We start from the raw sequence: 15,975 nt of genomic DNA, 5'->3' as shown, positions 1-15,975 counted from the left end.
TGATGAAAAAATTCAGCTTCTTTCTAACAAAATTGAAAAAAGAAACACTCAAAAAGTCACTTATGACCTTATTGCTTGGAGCCCCTTCATTATTATCAAAAATTGAGTTCCTTTTAAGTACAGTACGATGATTACAAAATTACAGTGTGTATTCATACCACAGCAGGAGGATGAGTGCCTTTGGCAAGTTTTCCTTGTGCTGCCAGCATAGCATTTAATTTTGCTGCTCGTTCTTTGGCTGCATCTGTAGCTGACAAACTATTGCCATTGCCTGCAGCAGTGCTGTCAACACCAGTAGAAGGCACATCCCATTTACTTTTTCTCCTGAAGATGATAAAAATTAATTCTACAAACAAATCTTATCAACAAATTTATTATGATAGTCCAGTCATACTTATAACTCTACGCTTAAGTGGTGTCGTGGCAAAAAAAAAAAAGCGAACTGCAACTGCAAGTGGATAACAGACAGTAACTTGCTTGTAAAATCAATAATCTTGGTACAAGCAGATAATCTGACTTCAAACTTTTCTGTACGCATGTGTGTGTTTTCAATTAATTTTGTTTATAGAATGATTTGTCAGTTTCAAAATTATGGCCCGAGTGCAAAACAGGGAAAAATCATACTATTCAGGATCATCCAGTCCGGGCAATGATCTTAATGCTTACATGCTGGTCAAAAGCATTCACTCTCTTTTTAGAAGCTCGAAGCTCCTGCAAGTTCAGTATATGATTCATTTCATATATTATTTTGTTCATCAACTCATTCATCACGGGGACATTTGAACCTACAAATGACCAGCTCACAGCATCAGTGACTTCACAGCTCAGTTGGTTAGAGTGTCGCACTTGTATCGCGAGGTCATGTGTTCAAACCCTGTTGAAGTCCTGAATTTTTCAGGCTTCTCTATGCAACAGGTCTTTTGCAACTAACGATCACATGGTACAAAATCCTCCATGTTGGAGGGCAAGCTCATTATTATTTCCCCACTGGGATATTAAAACAAAGGCAAGTCAAGCTTGACTTGTTCAGGTCTCTTTGTTTTAATGCCCCAGTGGGGAAATAATAATGATCTTGCCCTCCAGCATGGCGGATTTTGTACCATGTTATCGTTTGTTGCAAAAGGCCTATTGCTGAAAATGTCTTCATACATGTAGCTGCAACGATTATAGCTTTACTTGATTTCTCATCCGCAGTTCAATATATGATTCATTTTACATATCATTTTCGTTCGTTGGTTTTTAATAGTTAATAGTCTGGTTACAAGGAAGATCAAGAAGCAATTACAAAATTCAGGTCACACAGGACTACCACGTGAAATTTTGAAGAAGGAAAAATATAGCAATAGGACCTTTTGTTATTCAACGATAAACAAATAGCGGGCTCTGTGCTACATGTATCTGTTTGTCATCTTTCGGAGACCCAAGAAAGTTATCGTGAAATTTGGAAGTGGCAATTAACAACCGTCAAAAATATGATGCTTTCCGAATGTAACCCCATCTCCATCCAAGAATACGTGTTCAAGAAAAATGAATAAGTAGGGGATCTTATATTAACATCTCACAGGGTGCATTTTGGTGGACACACTGAATTTTTGTGATTTGCCTGCCACGTTGAACCGTATACGAAACGTAAACAGACGTTTACTGCTAAAAAAGAACATTTCATCCTTTTTTAGCAAAAGGTTAATTACAGCTGGCCTCATTCCACAGAAACGAAACTAAGGCTGTAAATAATTCACGTACTTACCGTCGTGACGCCGCCATCTTCCCAGTAACACCGTTGCAAGAGTGCATCATGGGATATATCTATGTTCATGTCTTCCTCCTCTTCAAAGCGAGTCTAATTATGGGTTCTTTTCATCACTTTACACGTGACTTGACTCGCTATGAAGAGGAGGCAGACATGAACTCGGAAATGGCATAATCGCACGATGTCAGGCCTCATCTACACCGAACCGGCAAGGGGTTCACAGGTACTAACCCAGTCCTACTGGTCCAGTTTTTAGCTTTCAAAACTTGGCCAAACTGTACAGAATGTGGCCCTTGGTCCGCGACTTTTCCGAAAATGATGTGATACCAAAATTCCTGCTATCGGTGATTGTGCGGAATTCAAGTTTGGTGACGGGAGTGTTTGTCTTTCTAGGAAGTCTACTTTTGCGGCTCCGTAGCTTACATGGTCATGTTTACTTGGCTTGTGTAAAGATAAAACGCAACGGGAACACGTGTCTTTTTGCAGAACAGATTTATAGATAAACTAATTTCTGCGGTCGGGAACGAATTTTCTGCAGAGTCTTATCGACTCTTGAAAAATATCAACAATTTTCGCATAGGGACCCTTGGTCTGTGACTTATACTACTCATGACCCCAGAGAACTTAAATCTCGCAAAGCAGATAAAGAAAACCTTCGATAAATGAAAAAATGTCTTTTCTTTAACTGAATATTTTAAAAATCTTCTTTATACATGTTTACGAACGGCTTACCTTCTTTTGTATGTCTCGAATACCTGTACGGTCTTAATGGAGGTTGTGATGGGAGACGGTCACGCAACTGAAAATAAAAGCAGATTTTATACTCACAACAACATCCAATACGACTGTAGCTGAGATATATAAAGGATAATAAAGAATTAATAATTTTCATGTTCGTACAGAAATTATCGGGATTCACAGGTATTTTTTTGGGGCTGCTTACATGATTCGCGGACCAAGGACCAAATTCGCGGACGAAGGGCTCGTGATTACGTTCACCTTTTTTCGAATTACAAGAAAAATATTGCAGTTTTTGAAACTTGCCAATTTAATATTATCGCAAGGAACGAAAACTCTATCTTCAGGGAAAATTTCAGCTCGTGAGGTTTTGATTCAGGTAAGATATTTAAGATTACCCCTTTTTCTCGCGGACCAAGGGCCACATATTGTATTGGTAGAGACAACTTCACTCGTGAGCCGCCATGTTTACAACGAAACATTTTAGGTGTACCAGTCTACATGAAACCATCTCTCGCCTCTGTCTCGAGAAGACCAGATATATACACACGGTCAGTCTTACGTTACGTTTAATATGCCTGTTGAATCAACTGAATAGTTAATTCCTTGTAAAAACCAGCATCTTAATGTATTGGGTTGGCTAGGTATCGGAGAGCCAGAACATTTACACATGCGCTGACGGAATGTATGAACAAGAGAGAAAACTTGAGCAGCACCTCCAGACGTGGCGCTGGAGCATCGTACCAAACGAGTCATCCCGGGATTTCGGCCCGTGCAATCGCTTTTGGACGCAGTTGGCCCTTCGCTGCATTCTGATACCGACCTTCCTCCCGGTACGGCATTAAGGAAGAGATATGTCGGCCCCTAAACCATCTGTGCCAAATCCCACTCCTACTCACAGCTCCAGACCGCCCTTGTCATTGCAATTTAACGTAAGATTTCGATGCTTTGAATATTCAAGGAAAACGTCATTTTAGCCCGGTTTACACTACAGAAATTGTTTGACAAGGCTCGAGTGAAATTGGCACGGGTCCCAAAAAAAAAAGGTTCGGCTCGGATAACATTTGCAGTGTAAACAAACTGTCAGTACCAAATTTCATCCGTGCCGAACCAAAATTCTTACCCGTGCTGGGACCTTCGGCGAGGTAGTCCGAGCACGGGTAAAAATGGTACGGGTGCTGAAAAAATAGGCACGGTTCGGACAGAACAAGTAGTGTAAACACTTTAAAAGGGCCAAATTTGAGCCTTAATTCATATAGATTAGCGGTTTTTTTGCGTATATTTCAAGATGGCTGCTCATTCTCCACCAAAATCACGCAGACGTTCTTGATTATAATTGAACTGCGCTTGTCTGCAAGAGAACTTACCGGGCCCAAAAATTTTGGCACGGGTATTTTTGATACGGTAAAAATGGTGTAGTGTAAACAAAGTTTGCCGCGCTCTTTTTAGGCACCCGTGCCAATTTCACACGAGCCGTGCCGAAAATTTCCTGTAGTGTAAACCGGGCTAAATATCTGTCATACGGTAAGCACTGGAGTCGCAGATTACAAAGTGTACGCACTCGCCCTGCTAAAGGTAACATACATACATGCATAAATTCTATTTTATCTCGATTTTCAGAATAACTCCAAGAGCTAATATCTTCGAGACATTACATTTAAAGCTAAAATACATAGCAGATACATAACTAAATACATAATATTTAAAGATATATTAATTTAAAAAAAAGCCCATGTACAAAATGCGGCCCAGGATTCTCTTTCAAAACCCGATAACTCAGTGGTACTGATAAAATCAGGTAGCGCATATATTCCACAACTTAGCTGATAAATAAGAAAAAGAATTAAGACCATAACTGGTTGTTCTGGCTTTATTGAGGAACAGAATGTGATCATTTCCTCTAAAATCATGAGAAGAAGTCGGTATATTTAATATACCATAGCAAGAAAATCATAAGAAAAAAAACTAACTTTTATACAGTAATATGAGGAAATCTTGCATGCGCTTATTGCAAAGAGATGAAGAGTTTGAGTTTCTTAATCTGCAAGTATTAATCTCAGTATTCTCTCAAATACATTATACCGTTCCTTTGACAAGAAATTACAAAAGGCCAGATTTTTTGTTACCAGGATGAGACCAAAAAAAGCACTAATTTGTCGCCAATTCTCTAGGATAAAAACTTGTTCAGAAATCAAGTCTAAGGTAACAGTACACACCAAGGCTACTCCTTGATATTTGGCTAGAAATTTCCTTCTCACTTTTTCCTCCGGCCGCGCTTCAGCCATTTGATGAGGGCCAGTCTCCTGCTTCTCAAGTTGTCTCCTTCATGCCCAAAAAGAATTCAGGGTAATTCTGCCATTCCATGACAAGGGAAGATCCCCGATTCTCATTTCATAGCTTTTTTATAAGTATCGGGTCACCCAGTACTACAAGCAAAACACCGCATCGATTGAAGTTTTTAGCTTTCAAAACTTGCCCAAATTGTATCGTTAGGTGCTGGAATTCGTCCACAGAAAGTACAGAGAGACAACTTCACTCGTGAACCGCCATGTTTACAACAGAGCATTTTAGGCGTCCCAGTCTGCATGAAACCATCTCTCACCTCTGTCTCGAGAAGACGAGACACGCACGGTTCTTACGTTACGTTTATGCTTGTAGAATCAACTGAAATCTCAATTCCTTGTAAAAGGTTAACCAGCATCTTATTGGTAGGCTAGGTATCGGAGAGCTTGATGATTTACGCATGCGCTGACGGAATGTTTGAACAAGAGAGAAAAATGCAGTACCTCCAGACGTGGCGTTGGAGCGTCGTACCAAACGAATCATCCCGGGATTTCAAAACTTGCCCAAATTGTATGGGTAGGTGCTGGAATTCGCCCACAGAAAGGACAGAGAGACAACGTCACTCATGAACCGCCATGTTTTAGGCGTCCCAGTCTGCATGAGCCCATCTGTCTCCTCTGTTTTCTTTCAAAGGCTTGCCTTTACCCACATTCCAGCTTAAAGGGGCTAGGTCACGCTATTTTAGGTAATTTTATTTAATTTTGTTAATTATGAGCTCTAAACGTCAAATTGGCAGGGCAAGAGTCTTTCATTTGTAAAATCACGGCCACATAATGACTGAGAATGATTTTCCAGGTTTGTAAATGACATTTTGATATAGACTGATATAAATTTGAAAAAAGGTGGGCCGACGTTTTTCAAATTTACCCAAATTCAATCCATTTCAAGCCTCTCCAGTTTTGTCCATCCATGTCCCTTCTTGGCTTCCCTGTGTTTTGTTAGAGTTCTTGTATAGTTTTGAACAGTTATTTTGATGTTTTAGTTAATTCTATGACCATTCGATCAGAGCTGAAATTGCCTAAAATTGCGTGACCTAGCCCCTTTAATGATGCCACGCTGGGATCTTCTGTAGACAAGGATGGCCCGAAAAATCAGTTATAAAATGATAACCTCACCAGATTTGAGGCAACCAGCTCGCTCCTCGAACACGAACCTGAGCCCATATTGGCAAGTGTTGGCTCGATTTCCCCCGCTCACTCGAGTTCGGTAGAAATGAATAGCTAATTTGAAATCGCCTCTGTGGGCCAACAACACTGCTTCATTGGTTAAAGGCTGAAGAATTTCAGCTGATTGAAGAACGCCAAGAAGTCTATCATGGATTATGAACCCTTCCATCATTATTATAACTGCTTAAAGCTTCAACTTCTTCTATGCTCTGGCTTTCCATTGGATTGTTATAAACTTCTAAACGAGACTTTACTCCCGACTTGATGATGCTATTTGGAGGGTTGAAAAGCTCGTTTATTGCCTGAAACATGAGCTGGTAACCATGTTGGGTATTTGAATTGTTAGCACATACAACATGGCTGGTATAGAGTTTTGCATTGCACTCGATGTCGCGTTGGCAATGAATGGCCCCGAAGCATGTTGTTCAGTCGTATAACGTTGTGATGAAAACACAAAAAATGGAAGGAAGACAATTAAAAAACACCCTTGTGGAACGAACAAATGTTGACTTGAATATGGGGGAGGTGGGGGGCACAGGAGCATGTTTTCCAAATAGTACAGCCAATAGTTAGAATAATCGAATTAGGTGTGAAGTGAAGTGATGCGCGCAACCTTCAACTTTGGACCACGATTGTAGTTGCTGGGATTGCAATGAATTTTACTTTGGTAAAACAAAGCGTAGGCTACATGACCGGAAATCTGAACACTTCAAGGCGTTGTTTTAATTAACAACGCCTTGAAGTGTTCAGCAAGACCTGACGTGTTACTGTAAAGTAACAATAACACGTCAGCTCTTGCTGATCACGTAATCTCAACTAGTCACAACCTAAAATGGGACCTCTTTGAAATTCTAACTACTGGGAGGTTCGACCGACATTGTACCATAAAAGAAATTCCTTGTGTTCGTGATCTTCATGATCAGCCATCCTTAAATGAATACGTTAGCCGCGAAATCTTGTATTAGGTATATGCATTTACAGTGTATGTATTTTCTCTTTCGGTTTTCATTGTTTTTTGTACATTTTTGTAAAGTATTGTATTATCTCTTTTTGTTACTATCAATATTTATAATACCTCACAAGCTACTCAAATTACTGTTATATATTTTTAAAAAAATTAGCTAACGGTTACTTCTGAAGATGTATGTTGAGACATAGGAAACGTTAAGACACTAAAAAAATATTTCAGTTATGCGTTTGTTTAGCCTCATATCTGTCAGCGCAGTTTGCGTTATAGTTTTAACGAATAGACCTTTTTGCAGATACGGCGCCGTTTTGATTTCTACTGCTTCAAACAGCTATTATGGGATGCCCAGGGGCAAATACATATTAATTTGCCCCTGAGTATCCCATAATGTCTTTCGAAACAATAGAAATTACAATGGCCGCCGCATCTGCTAAAAAGTATTGTAAGTAGTTTAAAATTTTATATCATCGAAATCATGTAAACGAGAACTTCAAGGCTACATGTTGGCGTTTTGCCCAGAAAACCCTAAGTGAAATCAAAATCCGCAATTTACACCCCTAATCAAGACGACGAGCATCCCCGCCCCTTTGATATGCGAGTGCCGCTCCAGGACTCAACGGTTTTTTGCTGTGGTAAGCCAGCTCTATAATGTTTGCGCAAAGCAAAGCACACCAATGCGATGAAATTGTCGATGATGATAATAATGTGACGATTGTAATGATCATGAGTATCACTTAATGGATCTTAATCGTGTCTGATTGCTTTCAGTCAGCACCGATGTGGCAAAGGTGTTTCTTTTGACCTTCGTAGCAAGCGTTTCCCTGGGGTTTCAATGTAAAGATACTTAAAGATGACGCAGGAACAAAATTTTGGATATATTTTTTGCCAGTGCAAATAAGGGGGGGGGGGGGGGGAGCAAAAAATACAAACGAAAACTTTTGCTCTCGCCATTTGCTCTTGCTTCCAAAAAGCCGTTCCTGTTTTTTCTTGTTTGAAACCCCTCCGAAACGCTCGCACGCACGCTAGCATCTACAAAACTTGTTTACTTCTTAATACGTTATATTTATTCCTTTCGTCCTTTCAATTACTTTTGCTTGTGTATCGTCAGCAGAAGGCCGATAAATAAGTAAAGTAACTCGGCTGAAAAGTAAGCAAAAGGGCGGGAATATTAGTGTCTAGTCAAGATTGCTTACACGTGCTTTATCGCTCAAGCTTATTACGTGTTCAGAGAGACTTACCTTAGTGGGTGACTTCTCGTTAAGCAGTGTTTTGTTACTTGTTTTATTACTCAGATTAACAATTTGAATCTCGTTGTCGTTTTGGAAGCGTCGCTGCAAAACACTTAGCCTCGTTACAAACATGACTGACACTGATTTCAAAGAAAATACAGAATAAAAGCAAAGGAGATATAAAGGGGACATTCAGTAGCTACCTGTCACCCGACTGAACTATTGCATTCAACTCCACCCCCCTCTCCACCTCTCGTGTTTAGTTATCGCCTCTTAACATGGTCCTTCTTTCATCCTGAAACTGGAAAACTTAAAGTAATAGTTAAAAAAAAAAAAGAAACTGTTTAAGTAACCACTTCAGCATCGTCTCCAAACGTTTACATTGACGTATATGCAAACGGTCGAGCTGTTATCACTTTCCACTAACGCTATAGTCTCTTTCAATCTCAGCCATTAGTTTGAGCTCTGCATCAGTATAGATAACTCCAGTTGTCCACTTTTTTGCGTGTGTGCTATGGCATCTGCTGCTGAAATAAAAAGGTGCAGACGCAGGTTTGGTCAAGCCTGCTGCCATTGGACGCAGGACATCTACTTCGGTCACAGAAGATGCACTGTCACGCTCCAGCGTTTGGGCCTCACTATCTGTGACGTCAGTATCTGGGACATCTATAGGTAAGACATAAGGCAGCAGGTCGGGAAACAGCTCCGCGACTAACTCCTCAATAGTGCAATCTTCTGGCCTTTTATAGCCTAGATCACGTGACCCACCCGATAAAGCTTCCCTTCTTAGGTCATTATTTACCTCCATGTCATTTTTTGGCTTAAACACTGGTGCAATGATGGCACTAGCAATAATTTTTTCCACCCTGTCTTTTGTTGGGATATTGGACGCAAAAACTGGAATTTCCATTATCTCATTAATACTTTCATCCAATTCAATTTCCTTTAAATGCCTTTTCTTATCCGTTGAAAGTTTCGTTTGATATCTCATCTGTGAGGAAGTTTCCCGCTGGATTACTTTACCTCCGGACAACTGTGTCAATGTCAAGACATCGTTGCCATCAGTCTTTTTTTGTCGAAATAAATTTCCATATAAACGGAGCATTTTTCGAGACTGGGTTGCGCTTGTCGTGGCTTTGAAAGCAACGTTTTCTACGTTTTCTTTGGAGCCCACGTTCCTATCCGAGACGGTGAAATTGTTGTTGTTATCATTTATCTTTGTAAAAAGAGACCTCTTATCTGGTTTTGAAGACAGCCTAGGAGGTATATCGTCGTTTAAAATATATTCAAGATCACGTGCCAATAACGTTTGTTCCGCAATCTTGAGTTGACGGTGAAATTCTCCTCGTGCTATATCCTCCCTTCTTTCACCGATAGCCTTGTCAGTGATATCAAATTCGCCAACCTCTTCTTCTAAAATCTGGTCTATGTCCCTGGATAACATCAAATCATCAGTAAATTTTGGTCGTCTTGTGGAATCCCTCTTTTTTGGGCGAGGTATCACACCACAACCTTGTGACATCGTTGCCTTCGGATGTTGAGTTGGAATATTATTAAATGAATCAAATGAAGAATTGCCTTCCAACGAAAAGCCGTCAATGCTCAGACAATCGTTCTCCCTAGGGTGTGGTTCGAAACCTTGAGGTATTGATTGTTGAAGTTGACCGGCAGCTCGAGGAATGTCATTGTCATTGTTTTGAGCTCTTACGCCGACTTTCCCACTGGAGAGCCCTCTCTTTGCGCGTGGTATTGCGCCGCAATCGAAAGACATGAAACTGTTCACTTTATCCTCAGGAACACCAAAGCGGGCGGAATCTCCTGTCGGCGTAAATTCATTTGCATAACTGTTCGTGAATCCTTGGCGGGAGAGTCTTCCGTCAGTGGTTCCAGTTAACATCAACGCATCACTAACAAAGCAGGCATCCTTTCCTTGTTCTTTACTTAGCCTCTGAATCGTAAGTTCTTCGTCACAGCTTAGAATCTGTTCGGAATTATAAAAGTTTGTTGTTTTTCCTATGGTTTCACTAAGCAGTCCACTTTGCGGGTCCTTTTGCCAAGAAACTGTAAGGAAATCCTTAATTCGACGATTTTCCGTCTGCTCCTCCTGAGGAACCCTTTCCGTATTCTGTGATTTACGTGTATTATGTTCCCCGAGAGTTTTGTTCCCTTTAATGTGACCTGGACATGTGAGAAGGTGCTCTGCACCGGAATGCCGCTGGAAATTATTTAAAGACGGAATTGAACTTTGACTTCGTTTGACAAAACGTTTACGCCGTGAAAGAGACATGGCTTTTGGGGGATACACACTCTTTCTTGATTTTTGTGTCGTATTACTTCGATAAACGCTTACTCTAGCGTAATGTTTATTACGTAAACAAAGACAGCAATTAACTGCAGGCACTAAGAGATTGAATTAAGGACCTTAATTTAAGCACGCGACGTTTTTGAAACGCGGACGCAACCGAAAGTGAGAAGTTTTCCCTTTTAACTTGTATTCAGACGACCGCATTTATATTGCTAAGTATCTTTTGTTCATTAAACTGAGAGGATTAGTTCAAAAATCTTGGAGACACGACTACGAGTGCGAGATCTCAGTTTTGAGCACGCGCATTTCCAAAACTTTCGTTGCTTAAACGTAATGCGCGAGCCCAATACAGCAAACTCGTGCTCGTAGTCGTTCTCGTACTCCAATCTGAAGGTCGCTAAGGTCGTGCGTGTGCTTATACTCCCTAACAATGTTGAAGAAGGGAGAGAGAGGCACAGTTTGGCCCCTCAGTTATGGCAACGAGACATGACGAGGCTTTCGAGACCTCAGATCATGCGGATCCTGGTCTCGATTGAACTTCATATGTTTCGGCAGAAATCTCTGCCTTCTTTACTGCAAGTTTTACATGAGGCAAGTGTTAATAAGTATAAATACAACATAAAAGTCCAAATTAACACTTAAGAGATATTTATATTCAGATTTGCATCTCACTTAACACTTGCAATGTAGCCTCTAAATTTCTTTTAACCTGAATAAGTGGACAGGTTTGAGATTTCTGCAATCCAGTTTTAATCAACCAGTCAGCCGCAAATCCTCATTTCGCACTCCCAAAATTGCATCATAATTTCGGACCCAAGCCTTGATGCACCATAGTTCATATAGATAGACTGGTTAGACTACAAAAGCGAAAAGAGTGACATCGCGCTACATGTTAACTTGACCGTTACCGTGCACGAAACTTTTGATTGGCTGCCTTTAAGAAAAACAAATGGTGTGGTTTGTGCACTGTGAAGGTTACAACAGCGAACAAAAACATAAAACAAAGAAATTTGTCGAGTTTCCTAACCAGCTCCATATATTATTATTTCCCCTACCCAAATAAATGTTATTTCATTAGTCCAAGCAATATATTTATTCAGTTTTACATCATACAAAGATATCTGAAATACATAAATTCTGTTCTCTAAGTACTCTTCATTTGACAATAAAATCCTTCTCAATACAAATTCTAAAACAAGGTAGATGTTGATCACGTATCTCGAGACATTTAAAAATCCCATCCCTTTGCGAAAATCTATTAGTATGGATAAATTACTCTGCTCGAATGAGTTTCGGGAATTTCGTAAGCGCATACCGGGTAACGCGGTTTTGAACTATTGCTCTGTATGACATGACCGTGAAGTTCAATTATTAATTATTTCCATGAGCTCGCCTAGGACATGAGACGGTAGGTAGCTAACGAGTTGCGTAACGTCGAGTTGCCATGGTAACAAGAGAACGGATCCCCAAACATGGGCCTCTTCCAATGATAGTTTCTAATTTTAGCTACGCAGCTCTTTTAAGAGAGGCACCTGATTGGCCAGTTGTAATGACTTAAATATGCGCGGCATTGGGAACGAGAACTTAAAATAGCTTTGCGAAACTAAAAATAGATGTTAAGAAACTATATGGTGGGGCTTAAGGATCCGCTCCCTTACCGCATCATCTCTTGCCTATAACCAATCTCATCCAACAAGCGCGCATGGTATGGAATAATTGTTTAAATGAACGCTAAACTGTCTTAATTTTAAAAACACTACCGGAGTAATCAGTTTCCAAAGATGGTCATATGGGACATGTCCTGATAACCATGATTGAGTGAGCCACTCAGAGCGTTAAAAACGTATTAACCGAGATTGAAAATTAGATAATGGCCAGCGTATATGGTAGCTTATGAGGTCTCTTTTGCGTCATACTGGTAACATTTCCTTTTTTTTCAGGAGCTCTTCTTTACGTTTGTTTGGTAAATAACAGAGATAATATTGCAAACTTCCCTGCATCTAATCTGCGGATCATATATATATATATATTTTTTTTCATATGAAAAATATACACCATACCAGCTCTCGATCGAAATGTCCACGGGCGGCATCGTCAAAGTTATTCAAACTGAGCAAAATCAAGGATTTTCGAAATTATAAAACAAAGCAAGTCAAACAATACAAACAAGGCTAGAATTTGTTCCTCACAAGGCGAAAATTAACTCTATACTCCATTCACTGCTACTTCTCCGGCTGAAAGAGAGGAACCTTGCGAAAAGCACAAACGTAGGCATAAAGAAAATCAAAAACAATTTTCCTTTCGAAGATTTCATGATTGCGCAGTTTGGTAGTAAAGGTAGTAAAAAGTGTGACAAGCGAAATACCGTGTTGGAAGTGCATTTTTCCCTCGAAAAGAACTCGGTAAAACGAGCGACTCTGGCACCAACCTCTTTTTGGGAATAAAACGGAACCGTTTTGAGTCCAGCATGATTATCGACAAAGTCATGGAACAGACGAAGTCCCACTGAATTGTACACACACTCAGGTCATTGCTCTCTTTGTGACAGTTCAAAACTGTTCCCAAGCATGGAATCTGGTCATCAATGCTTCCTTGCGGGATTACAGGCAGTAAGGCACAAAGACTCAAGGCAACAAATCTTAACATGTGAGGCAAAATGAGCTTACGTATGAGATGTCCCGTCCCAACTCTTTGCTTCCCGACTCGCTTAAGTTCAATCCCACTAACTTGAATTACTTTAAATCCCAACCAACCGAACATATTCGAGGGTAAAAGGAGTAATGACATTGTGGCGTGATCTAATCTCGCGCATGAGCATAACTATCCAGATCCAGTTCGAATGCGCATGTCAGTTATTGGCAAGACTCTTGTTGATTGACATAAAAGGGATCTCTTGTTGCTATTGAAAAAAATCAGAGCCAAGGTTTTTTCGAATAGAAAGCGTCTTGGATAAAAGAACCGTGTTTCTGATCCATGTCGAACTGTACCATATCTTTCCTGTTAACCATTTCAAAACCATCTACCTCACAAGCGGGGGTCTCCTCTAAACAAACTCCTTTGCTCATTTTGGGCTCAGGGATGTCGACGAGGTAAGACTTCCAAACGGCGATTCTACCATCCCGCGACCCGGGTCCTGTAATGACAAATCCATAGTCTGTAATGCACATGGCACGTATTCGGTCATCGTGTAAGTCCAGCACCTGAAACGAAATGGTCTCATTTAAGGAGAAGTCTACTGAAAAGCAAAGCTCGCGATTTTCAAGGTTACCGGTGAAATTGAGATTGGGAGAATAAGAAAGAATGCTATAATACTAGGCCGCGCTTCATCTAGTTCTGAGATCCTCTTTTTTCTCTCCGTTTTCCTTTAACCTAACAAAGCACGGTTTGGTTGTCACAGCAAAGACTTCAAAGAACAAGGAACTGGAGGGTCGAGGGTTCGACCTTAGGAAGAAGCTTTGGGATTTTTTCCGAGTATACCCGAGCCATTTCCGAGTACACTCGAGCCATGATCGATTACTTCTTCCCTAAATGTGACTACTCGAGTTTTGAAATCCCTTCGCTGGAAAAAGAGGACTTTAAACGGTTCTCCACGAAAGCTAAACAAGTTCATCAATCATAGTTTGATTTATGCTGGGCAAAATCTTTTGTCTATCGTACCATCACTACTTTCACTGTTTTTTTCTCCATGACATAGATGATGCCACTTTTGCTTCCAACCCACACCTGCAGAATATTAAACAAATACATAAATAAACAATTTAATTGTTAATCCACTTAACGCTCCTCTGCTGTCTTCCCATTAATAGTTTCCTGGTTTCCCGGCCGTTTTTTTATTGCCGGATCTTATTGACTATCTCTAACTAAAAAAAAATGTGACAAAATATTTCTGAGAAACATTCGAGGAATAAAACATAGGTAGCCAATGGCTAACTCGTGGATAGGTGTCAATTTGATAGCCCTGCAAGCTGAGGATTCTGTTTTTAATTATGTAGATGATAGATGTGGGTAGTGTATCGAAGTGAATCTAATATTGTATCTAAGTAAATTTAATGTGTACAAATTAAAGTGCAGTTAGAGATTTTCTCCAATCTTGCTTTTGTCATATAGTTCATGTTTTTATTATACTATAGATTAATTGTTGAAGACTCGTAGTCTTCTCTTTCACTAGATTTATCACTTTTGGCATGTGCGCACCGACTCGTAAAAAACGACGAATTTTCTACGTTAGCTAAACGTGATTATCAATGTGTTTTGTAAGTTACAGTCTATAAATACTAATGAGAACAATGGGTGATAACGTAAGAAAAAGAAAAAGAAAAGAAATAGACAAAAATTACAAAAACGTTTAGCACGTATTGTGTCCCTACATATATAAATTTAGACTCTCAATGAATAGCATTTCCAAAACTAGTCACTCAAATTTGCCATAGCATTTTCCTGAACTGTAAATCGGCTTTCTTGCAAAGGGTTTTCTTACTAGTATTTGCCATTTATAGACTGTGACTTACAAAAACTCTTTGACTTGATAATGACATTTAGCTAACGTCGAAACGAAGCCGTTTTTCAAAGACTTTTTAATCTTAAAATGTTTTAAAGAAATTCTTTGTCGCAAATTTTTGTAGTTAAATGTTTTCCCAAATGAATACCTTCCTCTTAGTCCTTCTTCTATTGGTCTATCCGAATTTGCTTTTTGAGTGGCAAGTCGCCCTTTTGTTGATCTGGTGTATTCGGTAGATGCCAGGTTTGTCATTCAGTGCTTTGGTCAGTTTGACGGTCGTCTCTTGTTCGGCCAGTCAGTTCTCTGCTTGTCTGCCTATCAGTCGTCTCTTGTTCAGTCTCTTGCGCATTCGTACAAGAGAAGTTGAGGTAACAAAATGGACCCTCCATACATGGGCCTCTTCCAAGATAGCTTTTAAAATCTAAGTTTAGCTGCGCAGCTATTTTTAGAGAGGCACCTGATTGGCCAGTTGTAATAACGCAATGAATTATAAAATATGCGCGGCATTGGGAACGAGAACTTAAAATAGCTTTGCGAAACTAAAAATAGAATTTTAAAAACTATGATGGGGTATGGGGATCCGTTCTCTTACCTCATCCTCTCTTGGTTCATATATGTCAGTTCGTTTTCTATAGGTGTCATTCAGTTATCCGTCAGTGCGACGTCGTTTAGTCTATCAGTTACTACGTCAACTCTTGGTATAATTGCTTTATCGAAAGCTAAAGTTACCTCTTTATCAACTTCCAACATGTTCGTAAATCCACCGCATTTGCAAATTGTGCACGTTTTGCGATTGCAAGCACAAAGTACCCGATGTTCCTTTTCGTAGCTCAGAGTGTTCCACATGACGATACGTGCGCGCTTATCACAAGCTGCCCAAACCTAATGACACCAAAGAAATATCCAATAATTATAACACGTTTATTAATCATAGCCAGAAATGACCACGGGGCATCTGTTTCTGCAAAATGGGGTCGAC

At 40.0% G+C, this 15,975-nt stretch overlaps 2 protein-coding genes across 2 annotated transcripts in view; both read right to left on the bottom strand.

Moving 5' to 3' along the window:
• LOC138018526 (KH homology domain-containing protein 4-like) overlaps positions 1-1,769 on the bottom strand; it is a 33,492-nt gene extending 31,723 nt beyond the window's left edge. The window contains exons 1-2 of the mRNA XM_068865179.1: positions 1,748-1,769; positions 159-324 (exon numbers count right to left, since the gene is read on the bottom strand). Of these exons, the coding sequence (XP_068721280.1) occupies positions 159-324; positions 1,748-1,764 (183 nt within the window). The 5' untranslated portion in view covers positions 1,765-1,769. The remainder of the gene's footprint in view (positions 1-158; positions 325-1,747) is intronic.
• A 9,807-nt stretch (positions 1,770-11,576) lies between these two features.
• The window catches only part of LOC138018498 (DENN domain-containing protein 3-like), a 51,350-nt gene continuing 46,951 nt past the window's right edge, over positions 11,577-15,975 (bottom strand). The window contains exons 45-47 of the mRNA XM_068865139.1: positions 15,726-15,878; positions 14,156-14,221; positions 11,577-13,698 (exon numbers count right to left, since the gene is read on the bottom strand). Of these exons, the coding sequence (XP_068721240.1) occupies positions 13,411-13,698; positions 14,156-14,221; positions 15,726-15,878 (507 nt within the window). The 3' untranslated portion in view covers positions 11,577-13,410. The remainder of the gene's footprint in view (positions 13,699-14,155; positions 14,222-15,725; positions 15,879-15,975) is intronic.

The sequence above is a fragment of the Montipora capricornis genome, chromosome 2, assembly GCF_036669925.1.
Source record: "Montipora capricornis isolate CH-2021 chromosome 2, ASM3666992v2, whole genome shotgun sequence".
NCBI classification, from domain to species: domain Eukaryota; kingdom Metazoa; phylum Cnidaria; class Anthozoa; order Scleractinia; family Acroporidae; genus Montipora; species Montipora capricornis.
This window is presented reverse-complemented; position numbering and strand designations above follow the sequence as displayed.